General features: G+C 37.1%; 1 protein-coding gene across 6 annotated transcripts in view; it reads left to right on the top strand.

Annotated features, from left to right (window-relative positions):
• PREPL (prolyl endopeptidase like) overlaps positions 1-15833 on the top strand; it is a 78948-nt gene that overhangs the window by 20746 nt on the left and 42369 nt on the right. For all 6 annotated transcript variants that reach the window (XR_014149259.1, XM_031017060.2, XM_031017059.2 and 3 more), the window contains 2 exons: positions 8887-9103; positions 9722-9907. Coding sequence is in view for 5 of the 6 variants with exons in the window: in XM_031017060.2 (XP_030872920.1) it covers positions 8887-9103; positions 9722-9907 (403 nt within the window). In the remaining variant the exon portion in view is untranslated. The remainder of the gene's footprint in view (positions 1-8886; positions 9104-9721; positions 9908-15833) is intronic.

The following is a 15833-nucleotide window of genomic DNA, read 5'->3' as shown; positions in this document are numbered from 1 at the left end:
ACATTTCCTATCTTCTTTCTTTTTGAATTGAAAGTACTTTGGTATCCTGAAACATTTTTTGTTAATGTACACATGCCTTTTTTAAGATTTACTTTTTTTTTCAGCTTTTTTGAGATAATAAATATATGTAACAAGTTTAAAGTATATGTGGTGATTTGATACATTATACCTATTACAAAATGATTAACACAAGAGAGGTAGTTAATATCTCAATCACCTCACAAATTACCACTTTTTTAATGTATGGTGGGAACATTTAAAATCTTGTCTTGGCTACTTTCGAGTATGTAATACTGTATTGCTAACTCTGTAGTCACCATGCTGGACCTTGGTCCCCAGAGCTTATTCATCTTATATAACTAAAGATATGGGGATGCCTGGGTGGCTTAGTCCGTTAAGCATCCAGCTGTTGGTTTCTGCTCAGGTCATGATCTCTGGGTTGTGAGATCAAGCCCCGCGTTGGGCTCCGTGCTGGGCTCTGCGCTAGGCATGGAGCCTGCCTAAGATTCTCTCCCTCTCCCTCTGGCCCTATCCCTCCTCCCTCCTTCTCAAATAGATAAATAACTGAAGGCATGTACCCTTTCTCCATTATCTCCCCATTTCACCTAGCTCTCAGCTCCTGGCCACCATTGTACTGCTCTGTTTCTCTGAGTTTGGCTTTTGTAGATTCCACATATATGTGATGTCATAGGATATTTGTCTTTTTCTGTCTGACTTATTAGCATAATGCCCTCAAGGCCAATCCATGTTGCTGCAAATGGCAGGATTTCCCTTTTGTCATGGCTGAATAATACTTACACAGTGTGTGTGTGTGTATTCTTTATTCATCCATCAGTGGACACTTAGGTTGTTTCCATATCTTGGCTATTGTTAATACTACAGTAAACTTGGGAGTGTAGATATCTCTTTGTGACCCAGACTCCATTTCCTTTAGATAGTACCCAGAAGTGGGTTTGTTGAATCATGTGGTAGTTTGGTAGTTCCTTCTTTAATGTTTTTAAGATTGTATTTACTTAAGAGAGAATTTGCATGAGAGTGGGATGAGGAGCAGAGAGGGAGAGAATCCCAAGCAGATTCCCGCTGAGCACAGAGCCCAACATGGGACTCGATCCCATGACCCCAAGATCATAACCTAAGCCGAAACCAAGAGTCAGATGCCTAACCAACTGAGCCATACAGGTGCCTCTCCTTTTTAATTTTTTGGGGAACTTTCCTTTTTTTTTTCCATGATAGCTGTATCAATTTGCATTCTCACCAACAGTACACAAGGGTTTCCTTTTCTCCACATCCTCACAACATCAGTTACCACTTAACCACTTGTCTTTTTGATAATTCTAACATATATGAAGTGATATTGTGATTTTGATTTGCATTTCCCTGATGATTAGTGATGTTGAGCATCTTTTCATGTATCTGTTGGTCATTTGTATGTCTTTGGAAAAATGTTCAGGTCTCCTGCCCATTTTTAAATCAGATTTTTTTTTTTTTTGCTTTTGAGTTATAGGAGTTCCTTATATATTTTGGATGTTAACCCTTTATCAAATATATATATGCTTTGCAAATACTTTATCCCACTTCATAGGCTGCCTTTTTACTTTGTTGATTGTTTCTTTTGCTATGTAGAAACTTTTTAGTTTGATGTAGTCCCACTTACCTATTTGTTTCTACTTCTGGTGTCATAAAAAAAATCATTGCCAAGACATCTATCTCAAGGAACTTTTTCCCTATGTTTTCCTCTAGGAGTTTCATATTTTCAGGTCTTATGTTTAAAGTCTTTAATCCGGGGCGCCTGGGTGGCTCAGTCAAGGCTCTGCCTTCAGCTCAGGTCATGATCCCAGGGTCCTGGGATCAAGCCCTGCATCGGGCTCCCTGCTCGGCAGGAAGCCTGCTTCTCCCTCTCCCACTCCCCCTGCTTGTGTTCCCTCTCTCGCTGTGTCTCTCTCTGTCAAATAAACAAATAAAATAAAGTCTTTAATCCATTTCAAGTTAATTTTTGTGAGTAAAGATAGGGGTCCAATTTTATTAGCGTAGCAATTTCAAGAGCATGTGATTATCCAGTTTTCCCACACAATATATTGAAGAAATTTTCTGTTCCCTTTTGAGTATTCTTGGCTCCCTTATCCAATATTAGTTGAGCATATATTCAAGGGTTTGTTTCTGTGCTCTCAGTTCTGTTTCAAGTAGGTCCAAGTGTCTATTTTTTTTAACATTTATTTATTTGACAGAGAGCATGAGTGGGAGGGAGGGGGGCAGAGGGCGAGAAGAGAATCTCAGGCAGACTCCCCACCAAGCACAAAGCCTGACATGGGACCCAGCCTATGACCTTGAGATTATGACCTGAACTGAAACCAAGAGTCAGACGTTCAACCAACTGAGCCACCCAGGCACCCCCCCCGGTGTGTTTTTATGTCAGTACAATATTGTTCAGATTATTATAGCTTCGTAATATAGTTTGAGATCAGAAAGTGTGATGCCTTTTACTTCTCTCTCAGGGTTGCTTTGGCTGTTTGAGATCTTTTGTGGTTCTATACAAATTTTGGGATTTTTTTTTCTCTTTCTGTAAAAAATGCCATTGGAATTTTGATAGGGATTGCTTTCAATGTATAGATGGCTTTGGGTAGTGTGGACATTTTAATGATACTCATTTTTCCAAATCATGAATGTGGCATATCTTTCCATTTATTTGTGTCCTCTTTATTTTCTTTCATCAAAGTTTTAAGTTTTCAATGTATAGGTATTTTCCTTCCTTGGTTAAATTTTTTACTAAGTATTTGGTTTTGATGCTGTTTTAAATGGTGTTGTTTTGTGTGTTTCTTTTTCAGATATTTCATTGTTAGTGTATCAAAACACGACTGATTTCTGGATGTTGATTTTACATCCTGAACTGAATTCATGTATTAGTTCTACAGTGGAATATTTAAGGTTTTTTGTATATAAAATCATATCACCTGCAAATCCTTTCTGATTTGGATGCTTTTTATTTCTTTTTCTTACTTGATTGTTCTGGCTAAGACTTCCAGTACTGTGTTCATTAGAAGTAGTTAAGAGTGGTCATCCTTGTGTTGTTACTATCTTAGAGGAAAACTTTTCAGCTTTTTACCATTGAATATGATGTTAGCTCTGGACTTGTCATATATGGCCTTTATAATGTTGAGTATTAGTCATTCCATATCCAATTGTTGAGAGAATCTGTATCATGAATGGATTTTGAATTTTGTCAAATGTTTTTTCTGTATTTATTGAGATCATGTGATTTTTATCTTTCATTCTGTTAATGTGTCACATTCATTGATTTGCATATGTTGAACCATTGTTATATCTCAAGGATTAATCTTACTTTAGCATGATGAATAATCTTTTCAGCATGCTATTGAATTAGGTTTGCTAGCATTTTGTTGAGTATTTTTGTATCTATATTCACCAGGGATATTGGATAGTTTTCTTAAGTGTCCTTGTCTGGCTTTTGTACTGCGGAATACTGGCCTGATAAAATGAGTTTGGAAGTGTTTCCTTCTCTTCAATTTTTTTTGGAAGATTTGAGAAGGATTGGTGCTAATTCTTTAAATGTTTGGTAGATTTCACCAGTGAGTCCATCTGGTTCCGGGCTTTTCTTTGCTGGGAAATTTTTGATTACCAATTCAGCCTCCTTACTCTTTATTGGTCTGTTCAGATTTTCTATTTCTTCGTGATTTAGTTTTGGTATGTTGTATGTTTCTAGGAATTTATTCATTTTTTTCTAGGTTATTTAATTTGTTGGCATATAATTAATTGTTCATGGTAGTCTCATACTCCTTTTTATTTCCATAGTATCAGTTGTAATGTGTCCTCTTTTCTGATTTTGAGTCTTTTTATCTTAGTGTAGCTAAAAGTTTGTCAGTTTTATCTTTTCAGAAAGCAGCTCTTAGTTTTGTTGATCTTTTCTGTTGTTTTTCCAGTCTCTTTAATTTATCTCTTCTCTGATCTTTGTTACAGTTTCCTTTCTTCTGCTAACATTGGGCTTATTTTTTTTTCTTTTTCTAATTTCTTTTTTTTTTTTAACTTTTATTATGTTTCTTTTTCTAATTTCTGGTGGCATGATGTTAGGTCATTTATTTGAGATAGCTTTTTTTTTTCTTTTCTTTTCTTTTTTTTTTTTAGAGTAGCCTCCATACCCAAGGTGAGGCTTGAACTCACTACCCTGAGATCAAGAATTGCATACTACCAACCAGGCCAGCCAGGCACCCCTAAGTGAAAAAAAAAAAAAAATTTTTTTTTTTTTTTTAAGATTTATTTATGTATTTGAGAGAGAAAGAGTGTGGTGGGGAAGGGCAGAGGGAGAGAGGAACTTAAGCAGACTCCATGCTGAGCACAGGTCTCAATCTCAGAATCCTGAGATCACGACCTGAGCTGAAACCAAAAGTCAGAGGCTTAACCCACTGCACCACCCAGGCACCCCAAGGTATTTCTTAATGTAGGCATTTATCACAAACTTCCCTCTTAGAAGTACTTTTGCTGTATCCTATAAGTTTTGGTATGTTGTATTTCTGTTTTCATTTGTTTCAAGATATTTTTTATTTCAGTTTTTATTACTTTGACCCATTGCTTATTTAGTGGCGTACTGTTTAATTTCCATATATTTGTGAATTTTCCAGTTTTCCTTTAATTGATTACTGTTGTGGTTGGAAAAGATACTTGGTATGGTTTCAGTCTTCTTTAATTTGCTAATACTTGTTTTGTGACCTAACATGATCTATCCTGGAGAATATTCCTTGTGCATTTGAGAAGAATGTATTCAGCTGCTGGTTGAATGGTCAATATATGTCTGTTACAACCACTTTGTCTAAAGTATATGTAGTCCAAGTCCAACATTTTCTTACTGATTTTCTGCCTGGATGATCTCTCCATTGTTGAAAGTGGGGTATTAAACTCCCCTACTATTATTGTATTGTTGTCTATTTTTCCCTTCAGATCTATTGGTATTTGCTTAATCCATTTAGGTCCTCTGATGTCAAGTGCATATAGGCATACCTTGTTTTATTGCGTTTCACAAACTGCGTTTTTTGTGGCAATCCTGTGTTGAGCAAGTCTGTTGGTACCATTTTTTCAACAGCACTTGCTCACTTCATGTGTCTGTCACTTTTTGGTAGTTATCACAATATTTCAGACTTTTTCATTATTATTTGTTTATGGCGATCTGTGATCAGTGATTACCACTCCCTGAAAGTTTAGATAATGATTATCATTTTTTAGCAATAAATATTTTATTAATATATATACATTGTGTTTCTAGACATAATACTGTTGCATACTTAACAGTTTACAGTATAGTGTAAACATAACTTTTATTTGCACTAGGAAACCAAAAAATTCATTTGACTCACTTTTGGCAGTGGTTCTTAACCTACCCATATCTCCAAGGCATGTTGATGTATTTACAACTGTTATATCCTCTTGATGAACTGACTTCTTTATCATTATATAATGGCCTTCTTTATCTCCTGTTACAGCTTTTCAGTTAAAGTGTATTTTCACTTATATTAGTATAGCTACTCCTGTTCTCTGTTGGTTTCCACTTGCATGAAATTTCTTTTTACGTCCCCTCATCTTGAGCCTGTGTGTGTCCTTGAAGCTGAAGTGAGTGTCTTAGAGGTAGCATATAGTTGGGCCTTGTTGTCTGTCCATTCAGCCACTCTGCCATTTGATTGGGAATTTAATCCATTTACATTTGGAGTAATTATGGGTAAGAACTCACTAATGCCATCTTATTAATGGTTTTTAGTTATTTTGTAGTTCCCGTGTTCCTTTCTTACTCTCTTGCTATCTTCCTTTGTGCTTAGGATTTTTCCATAGTGCTGTTTTCTTTGTCTTTTGTATGTTTTCTGTAGGCTTATGCTTTGTGGTTACCTTTACCTGTCTCCTCTTTCTAAGAAAATTTGTCCTGTAAAGCCAGTTGTATTTTGACATTTCCTATAACCACATATCTGCCAAGTAATTGACCAAGTAACTTATCTTTTAATTACCTGTGTCATCATCAAACAAAAATAAATAGATAAAAAGTATTGAAAATAGCAAAGATAGTGTTATAAAGAGCAAACAGGAGTAAGGGACTTGACCTAAAACCATACCATGTATTAAAACACATGAATCTACAATAGTTAATACAAATTGACAGACAAATAATAGAGACCAGAATAGATAACTCTAAAACTTAAATGATAGGGCGCCTGGGTGGCTCAGGTCATGATCCCAGGGTCCTGGGATCGAGTCCCACATCGGGCTCCCTGCTCGGCGGGAAGCCTGCTTCTCCCTTTCCCACTCTCCCTGCTTGTGTTCCCTCTCTCGCTGTCTCTCTCTGTTAAAAAATAAATAAAATCTTTTAAAAATAAATAAATAAATAAAGCTTAAATGATAAAAGAGGCATCACAGATTAATGAAAAATGAATGGGTATTATTTTTTAAAGATTTATTTATTTCTGAGAGAGAATGCGCAGGTGCACAGGTGTGGGGAGGGGCCATGGGAGAGGGAGAGAAGCAGACTCTGCACTGAGTGCAGAGCCCCACAGGGCTCGATCCCAGGAACTTGAGGTAGTGACCTGAGTGGAAATGAAGAGTCAGACACTTAACCAATCAAGCCATCCAGGTGCCCCTGAATGGGTATTATTTTTTAATGCTGTGGGAACCTGGGTGGCTCAGTCAATTGAGTGTATCACTCTTGATTTCAGCTCAGGTTGTGAGATTTTCAGCAAAAGGACAAGTTAATATCCTTAATTTAGGAGGAGATGTTTATAGGCTAATAATTTTAACTAATAAATTTAACTACGGGGGCACCTGGGTGGCTCAGTTGTTAGGCGTCTGCCTTTGGCTCAGGTCGTGGTCCCAGAGTCCTGGGATTGAGCCCCGCATCGGGCTCTCTGCTCCGCAGGAAGCCTGCTTCTCCCTCTCCCACTTCCCCTGCTTGTGTTCCCTCTCTCGCTGTGTCTCTCTCTGTCAAATAAATAAAATCTTTAAAAAAATAATAATAATCTTAACTACGTCCCAAGTTTAAAATGGACAAAGACATGTCATGGAATAGGGGCGCCTGGGTGGCTCAGTCATTAAGCATCTGCCTCCGGCTCAGGTCATGCTCTCAGGGTCCTGGGATCGAGCCCATCAGGTTCCCTGCTCCGCGGGAAGCCTGCTTCTCCCTCTCCCACTCCCCTTGCTTGTGTTCCTGCTCTTGCTGTGTCTCTCTCTGTCAAATAAATAAAATCTTTAAAAAAAAAAAAAAGATGTCACAGAAGAAATAAAATGACAAACATGGTAATGTCCAGTACAGTAGGAATCTTAACCAAAATATTAGCCATGCTTATCTCTGTGTGGTGAGATCCAGGGTTATCATCCTTCTTTGTATTTTCAGTATGGATTACTTTTATAATAAGGAAATATGTAAACGTAACATTTAAACCCATCCAGTGAATTAATATAAGGTTCTTGGGATATTATCTGATTATATATATCAAGAATCATTAAAAATACTGTTTATCATTAAATCAGTATTTCCATTCCTAAGAATTTGTGTAGGGAAATAACTGAAGATCACGAGGAAGAACTGTCTTTATGAATATATTCTCTGGTTATATTCTTTATTACAATGAAACATTAAAATCTAGAGTTTTAAGAATTATAATGTGGGCGCCTGGGTGGCTCAGTTGGTTGGGCGACTGCCTTCGGCTCAGGTCATGATCCTGGAGTCCCGGGATCGAGTCCCGCATCAGGCTCCCTGCTCAGCGGGGAGCCTGCTTCTCCCTCTGACCCTCCCCCCTCTCATGTGCTCTCTCATTCTCCCTCTCTCAAATAAATAAATAAAATCTTTAAAAAAAAAAAAAGAATTATAATGCAACCTGATAGGATATTAGGTAGCCATTAAAAATAATGATCATAAAAACTAATTAATTTGGGCAGAGATGCTGATACTGTGAAGTCACAAATGCAGAATACAGAATTGCATTTATATTTTACTTCAGTTTAAAGACATGCATGAGTAAAATAAGTCATGGAGATGAAAAGTACAGTATAAGGAATATACTCAATAATACTGTAATCATGTTGTATGGTAAGAAATGGTAAACACATGTGATGAACATTGAGTAATGTATAGAGTTGTCTAATCACTGTATTGTATACCTGAACTTATAGAACATTATATATCAGCTGTACTTTAATAGTTTAAAAAATTAATTTAAAAACAGAAATGCATGAAATACAAATAAACTTGGGAAAGAAAAATAGAAAAAATTAAAATAGTTATATTAATTTTTTAAAAGTGTTGAGATTGTAAAGGTTTTTCTTCCTATTTCTGTTTTTGTTATTTCTATTTTGTTTTGTTGTAAAAAAGCCAACATGCATGCAGAGGAAGAACAAAGTAAACTCTGTCTCTCTCCTTCCCTATAATTACATATCTCCTCTAGGAAGTTTATTTCCTCTCCCAGCAAAAAGTCCTATAATCTATTAATGTGATTGGGAGTTAGATGATGTCTATAGTTTACATTAAAATGCATTCAGAAAAAGATGGATTGATAGATCCACAGATAATGTGATTAAGGAAATATAACAAAATGTTGGTAATAATTGAATCTCAGTGGTGGGTATATGGGTATTCACCTGACATTTTCAACTTTTCTGTAGGTTTGAAAAATGTTCATAATAAAATGTTAAGAGAAAAATGATTTTTAATATCTTTGTGCGGGAAATGAGAAAAATAATAGCCAGTCTTTTAAATAAGCAGTATTCACTAAGGAGTTTTTATTTTCTGTCTGCATTATAAAGCAACATATGTACAGCAGGCAGTGAGATACTGTCTTTAAGGTAGCATGCCTTTGAAATTTACTGGATTTTCTTCTCTCTCTATGTGCGTGCGTGCGCATGCAGCTATTTTGTTTTCCTGTATCTTACAAAAGACAGTCGTTTCCTCACCATAAATATTATGAACAAGACTACTTCTGAAGTATGGTTGATAGATGGCCTAAGCCCTTGGGATCCACCAGTACTTATCCAGAAGAGAATACATGGAGTCCTTTACTATGTTGAACACAGAGATGATGAATTATACATTCTCACTAATGTTGGCGAGCCTACAGAATTCAAGGTAATCCTGGATTCTCTGTGTACCAACTGTTAAAAAGTGTCACACTTCCATCAACAACATTTCTTGCTCTAGGAGTTAACTGTTTTGTAGGCTTTTGGTTACGTGTAGAAATTGATGCTACCTTCCTAATGATAACCAATCCCATTTCTCTTCCCTTAGATATAATGCCTGTACATATTGTAATTGTGCCTAAAAAGGTTAGTAAATGAAACATACTTTATCCTGATCTTACCAGTTATCAAAGCCAAATTTAATGATTTGAAAGAATAAACTTTTATAAACTCATTTTATAAGTTAGCAATTTGGATTGATCTCAGCTAGGCAGTTCTGCTGGTCCCAGCTGGGCTTCCCAGTGCATCCCCAATTAGCTGTTTCTCAAATGCCTTCATTCAAACATTCATTGGTTTGTTGTAAGGTAAGCACTAGGCCATGCTGTCTCACCACAGGGCAGGCTAGCCTGGGCTCCTTCATATGATGATGGTCACACTGCAGCCCCGCTGCAAGCTCATTCCTTTGGCTCTTCATAAAACAGTGAAGATTAATATGGTCTAGTTTTCTGGATGCTAGAAAGTTAGCATGTTTTGTTACCTAGCTCTCTTCTGACTTTGTTCCACACAGCTCATGAGAACAGCAGCTGATACCCCTGCTATTATGAACTGGGATTTATTTTTCACAATGAAGAGAAATACCAAAGTTGTAGACTTGGACATGTTTAAGGATCACTGCGTTCTATTCCTGAAGCACAGCAATCTACTTTACGTTAATGTGATTGGTCTGGCTGATGATTCAGTTCGGTCCCTAAAGGTATGTTTAATTTTCAAAAAGACAATACTGTTAATCAAAATCCATACAGTTTAGTTTAACAGAACATCAAATTTTGAATAGTAGCAATGTACTTTTTCTTAAATTTAGTTTAAATGAAACATAGCATACTGGGTTTTTTCATGTTTAGGGGGTTTATTTTAGAATTATTTAGAGGACCTTGATTTTAATAAAGTTTTACTTAAAATACTGTCTTATAGCATGAACTTCAGAAGTAGAGCTCAATGTCATCATATTTCTCTTTCTGCATATTTCTGTCTATCATACATCTCTACAACTTCAGGTATGCTGATAGCTCAGGCTAGCTTGCCAGCTAGTGCCTAACCAACCACTGCTTGCTGCTCCCATCCCACACCCCCAGTAGGGATGCGCCTGCTGTATTTCTGCCATTATGTCTGCACCATCTTCTTTTTGCCAATTTTCTTAACCTGTTGGGGTTTGGGGGAGGGAGTGGCAGTGGTCTCCACTGCAGCACAGCCATGATGGTGGCACGTTTGCCTGGCAGGCTGAGTTGCTGGTATTGCCTGTGGCTGCCAGGAAAGATAATCTGCCTCCACAAGTGAACTTGTTAAAATTGGTGAGTGCCAGCCTTATTGCCCAGTGTTAAAGCAGCATTAACATGTAGGTCAGATAACAGGTGCTGAAAGGAAGGGGAAAGGCCTCCATTTTACTTGATAGGGAAAAAGTTGTTAAGCCAGTTGACCACTTATACCTCCCTAATTGCATTATTGTCATAGTCTCCTAAAATGCAGTTCCAGTAAATTCACTGGATGTTTATTGAACTTCTGTACACAGATATTAAGTATACAATGGGCTTATGTAAGTGGCCCAGGAAAGCTTTTGTAGGGAAAGTAGAATTTGAGATAAACTCAAGAGGATAGATAGAATTCTGACAGGGAGGGAAATGGTATTCTAGGATGAGAAAGTCCATCAAATAAAGCTCTAAGAGCTGGAGAAGTTCAGAAAATGTTCAGGAAACTGCTAATAATTCTGTTTTATTGAAGCACAATAAACGTATGTAGGATGAAGCTATGATTTGACGTTCTTTGACTTTCAAATGAGAAGCTTATGCATAAATTATGAAGAGAGGAAAATTTGAAGTTTTGGGGCATAGAAATGAGTTGAGTCGAGTTATACTTCATGAGGTTATCTGGCGGCCATTTTAGGCTCCACCAAAGCTTGCTTTGATGATAAGGCGCAAGGAAATTACCTTCAAGTTTATCTTGGTATATGTAAGAAATACCAAGGTTCCAAAAACAACCAAAATTTTCCAGCTACTCCCTAAAATCAAATTATCAAATAGAACATCTTGTATTTTAGAGGACTATGTAGGTGTCCTTAAAATAAAAAGCGTGATTTAAACTTAGTGATTTTCTTATTGTCTTCATCTACTGGATTCAGAGTTTCTTTTTACTTGCTAATTGATGCCAAAACCATACATCTTCAATTGGGAAATTGAAGACAGCGAAATCCCATCTTGAGTAGGGATGAGAGAGAATGTATACTTTCTAGCAGTGCATTTCTCACAGCAAAATTGTATGTCAAGACAATCGGCAATGTTATGAGAGTTTACTATAATAAAATTTGACTTCTCGGGGCGCCTGGGTGGCTCAGTCCTTAAGCGTCTGCCTTCGGCTCAGGTCATGATCCCAGGGTCCTGGGATCGAGCCCCACATCGGGCTCCCTGCTCAGCGGGAAGCCTGCTTCTCCCTCTCCCACTCCCCCTGCTTGTGTTCCCTCTCTCGCTGTCTGTCAAATAAATAAGTAAAATCTTTAAAAAAATAAATAAAATTTGACTTCTCACTAAATATGACCTTTGCATTTTTTAAGTATTCCTAGTTTAAAGATATGCCTCAGTTCCTGTGGTTTTAACTGCCATTGCAACAAACATCAGGTCTTTTTTTTTTAAGTTTTTATTTTAATCACCTGGTGCTCATCAGGATGAGCGCACTCCTTAATCGCCATCACCTGTTTCGCCCACCACTCCCACCCACCTCCCTTCTAGTAACTGCCAATACTCTGAAGTTAAGAGTCTCTTGCTTTGTCTCTCTCTTTTTTCTTCCTTTGCTCTTTTTCTTTCTTAAATTCCACATATGAGGGAAATCATTCGTATTTTTCTCTAATTTAACTTAGCATAATACTCTCTAGCTCCATCCATGTCATTGTAAATGGCAAGATTTCATTCTTTTTTGTGGCTGAATAATATTCCTCTGTGTGTGTGTGTGTATACACACCACATCTTTATTCATCTGTCAGTGGACCCTTGGGCTGTTTCCATAATTTGGCTATTGTAAATAATGCTGCGATAAACATAGGAGTGCATGTATTTCTTTGAATTAGTATTTTTTGTATTCTTTGGGTAAATACCCAGTAGTGAGATTGCTTGATAGTAGGGTTGTTGTGTTTTTAATTCTTTGAGGAACCTCCATACTGTCTTCCACAGTGGCTGCACCAGTTTACATTGCTATCAACAGTGGAAGAGGGTAGGGTTTCTTTTTCTCCACATCCTTGCCAATACCTGCTGTTTGTGTTTTTTATTTAAGCCATTCTGACAGGTGTGAAGTGGTATCTCATCGTAGTTTTGATAAGTGAAAATGAGCATCTTTCACATGTCTGTTGGCCGTGTCTTCTTTAAGAAATGTCTGCTTATGTCTTCTGCCCATTTTTTAAATTTGATTGTTTTGGGGGGTTCAGTTCTATAAGTTACATATTTTAGATATTACCCTTTATTGGATATGTCATTTACAAATATCTTCTTCCATTCTGTAGGTTGCCTTTTAGTTTTGTTTCCTTTGCTGTGCAGAAGCTTTTATTTTGATGTAGTCCCAATAGTTTATTTTTGCTTTTGTTTCCCTTGCCTCAGGGGACATATCTAGAATAACGTTGCTATGGCTGATACTGCCTGTGCTCTCTTCTAGAATTTTCATGGTTTCAGGTCTCACATTTAGGTCTTTAATCCATTTTGAGTTTATGTTTGTAAGTGGTCCAGTTTTATTCTTTTGCATATGGCTGTCCAGTTTTCCCGGCACCATTTGTTGAAATCAAGAGACTTTTTCCCATTGGATATTCTTTCCTGCATTGTCAAAGATTAATTGACCATATAGTTGTGGGTTTATTTCTGGATTCTATTCCATTCTTTTGATCTATGTGTCTATTTTTGTGCCAATACCATACTGTTTTAATCACTACAGCTTTGTGATGTAACTTGAAGTCTGGAATTGTGATGCCTCCAGCTTTGCTTTTCTTTTTCAAGATTGCTTTGGCTGTTTGGGGTCATTTGTAGTTCCATACAAATTTTAGGATTCTTTGTTCTGGTTCTGTGAAAAATGCTGTTGGTATTTTGATAGGGATTGCATTAAATGTGTAGATTGAGGGTGCCTGGGTGGCTCAGTTGGTTAAGCGACTGCCTTCGGCTCAAGTCATGATCCTGGAGTTCCCGGATCAAGTCCTGCATCGGGCTCCCCGCTTGGCTGGGAGTCTGCTTCTCCCTCTGACCCTCCCCCCTCTCATGTGCTCTCTCTCTCATTCTCTCTCTCTCAAATAAATAAATAAAATCTTTTTAAAAAAAATAAAAAATAAATAAATGTGTAGATTGCTTTGGGGTAGTCCAGACATTTCAACAGTGTTTTTTCTTCCAGTCCGTGAGCATGAAATGTCTTTCCATTTGTGTCCTCCCCAGTTTCTTTCATTAGTGTTTTGTAGTTTTCAGAGTACAGGTCTTTTACCTTTTTGGTTAGGTTTATTCCTAGGTACCTTATTATTTTTGGTATAATTGTAAATGGGATTGTTTTCTTAATTTCTCTTCTTCATTATTGTGTATAGAAATGCAACAGATTTCTGTACATTGATTTTGTATCCTGCAACTTTACTGAATTCATTTATCAGTTCTAGCAGTTTTTTGGTGGTATCTTTCAGATTTTCTATTTATACTATCATGTCATCTGCAAATAGTGAAAATTTTACTTATTCCTTACCAATTTAGATGCCTTTTATTTCTTTTTGTTGTCTGATTGCTGTGGCTAGGACTTCCAGAACTCTGCTGAATAAAAGTGGTGAGAGTGGACACACTTGCCTTGTTTCTGACCTTAGGGGAAATGCTCTCAGGTTTTCCCCATTTAGGATGATGTTAGCTGTAGGTTTTTCCTAAATGGGCCTCTATTACGTTGCGGTATATTCCCTCTAAACCTACTTTGTTGATGGTTTTGTTGTTGTTGTTTTTTAATCATGAATGGATGTTGTACTTTGTCAAGTGCTTTTTCTGCATCTACTGAAATGATATTATGGTTCTTATTCTTTCTCTTCCTGATGTGGTGTATCACGTTGATTGATTTGTGAATATTGAACCACCCTTGCAACCCAGGAATAAATCCCACTTGGTTGTGGTAAATGATGTTTTTAATATATTGTTGGATTCAGTTTGTTAGTATTGTGTTGAAGGTTTTTGCACATATGTTCAAAAGAGATATTGACCTGTAGTTCTCCTTTTTTGTGGGGTCTTTATCTGGTTTTAGTATCAGGGTAATGCTGGCCTCATAGAATGAATTTGGAATTTTTCCTTTTCTAGTTTTTGGAATAGTTTTAGAAGAATATGTATGAACTCTTCTTTAAATGTTTGGTAGAATTCACCTGTGAAGCCTTCTGGTCCTGGACTTTTCTTTTTTTTTTTAAAGATTTTATTTATTTATTCATGAGAGACACAGAGAGAGACAGAGGCAGAGGGAGAAGCAGGCTCCCCGCGGAGCAGGGAGCCCGATGCGGGACTCGATCCCAGGACCCTGGGATCATGACCTGAGCTGAAGGCAGACGCTTAACCGACTGAGCCACCCAGGCGTCCCTGTCCTGGACTTTTCTTTGTTCATTTTTTGATTACTGATTCAGTTTCATTGCTGGTTATCAGTCTGTTCAAATTTTTTATTTCTTCCTGTTTCAGTTTTGGTAGGTTATATGTTTCTAGGAATTTGTCCATTTCTTCTAGGTTGTCCAATTTGGCATATAATTTTTCATAATATTCTCTTAAAATTGTTTGTATTTCTGTGGTGTTTGTTGCTGTTTCTTCTCTTTCATTTGTAATTTTATATATTTGGGTCCTTTCTCTTGATAAGTCTGGCTAGAGGTGTATCAATTTTATTGATTTTTTCTTCCCCCCAAAGAACCAGCTCCTCATTTCATTGACCTATTTCTATTGGGTTTTTTTTGTTTTATGTTTTTTAGTTTCTGTATCACTTATTTCTGCTCTGATCTTTTATTATTTCCTTCATTCTGCTGGGTTTTTGTGGTTTGTTTTTTTTTTTAAGATTTATTTATTTGGGAGAGGGAGAGAGAGTCTCAAGCAGACTCCTCCCTGAGTGCAGAGCCAGACACAGGGCTCAATCTCATGACCCTGAGATCACCACCTGAGCCAAAACCAAGAGTTGGATGCCCAACCAACTGTGCCACCCAGGTGCTCCACCTTCTGCTGGTTTTAGATTTTGTTCTTCTTTTTCTTTTTATTCTTCTTTTTTTTAATGAACTTTTTTTAAAAATTTTTTTATTATGTTAGTCACTATACATGACATCATTAGTTTTTGATGTAGTGTTCCATTATTGTTTGCTGTATATTGTATAACACCCAGTGCTCCATTCAATACGTGCCCTCTTTAATACCCATCACCAGGCTGACCCATCCCCCCACCCCTCTAGAACTCCCAGTTTGTTTCTCAGAGTCCATAGTCTCTCATGGTTCATCTCCCCCTCCCGATTTCCCCCCCTTCATTTTTCCCTTCCTACTATCTTCTTTTTTTTTTTTTTAATTTAAACATATAATGTATTATTTGTTTCAGAGGTACAGGTCTGTGATTCATCAGTCTTAACACAATTCACAGCACTCACCATAGCACATACCCTCCCCAGTGTCTATCACCCAGCCACC

This window comes from Leptonychotes weddellii, chromosome 10, assembly GCF_054177405.1.
Source record: "Leptonychotes weddellii isolate Sample4059 chromosome 10, ASM5417740v2, whole genome shotgun sequence".
In the NCBI taxonomy this organism is placed as follows: domain Eukaryota; kingdom Metazoa; phylum Chordata; class Mammalia; order Carnivora; family Phocidae; genus Leptonychotes; species Leptonychotes weddellii.
The sequence above is the reverse complement of the archived record's forward strand: the minus strand, read 5'-3'. Positions and strand labels throughout refer to the sequence as shown.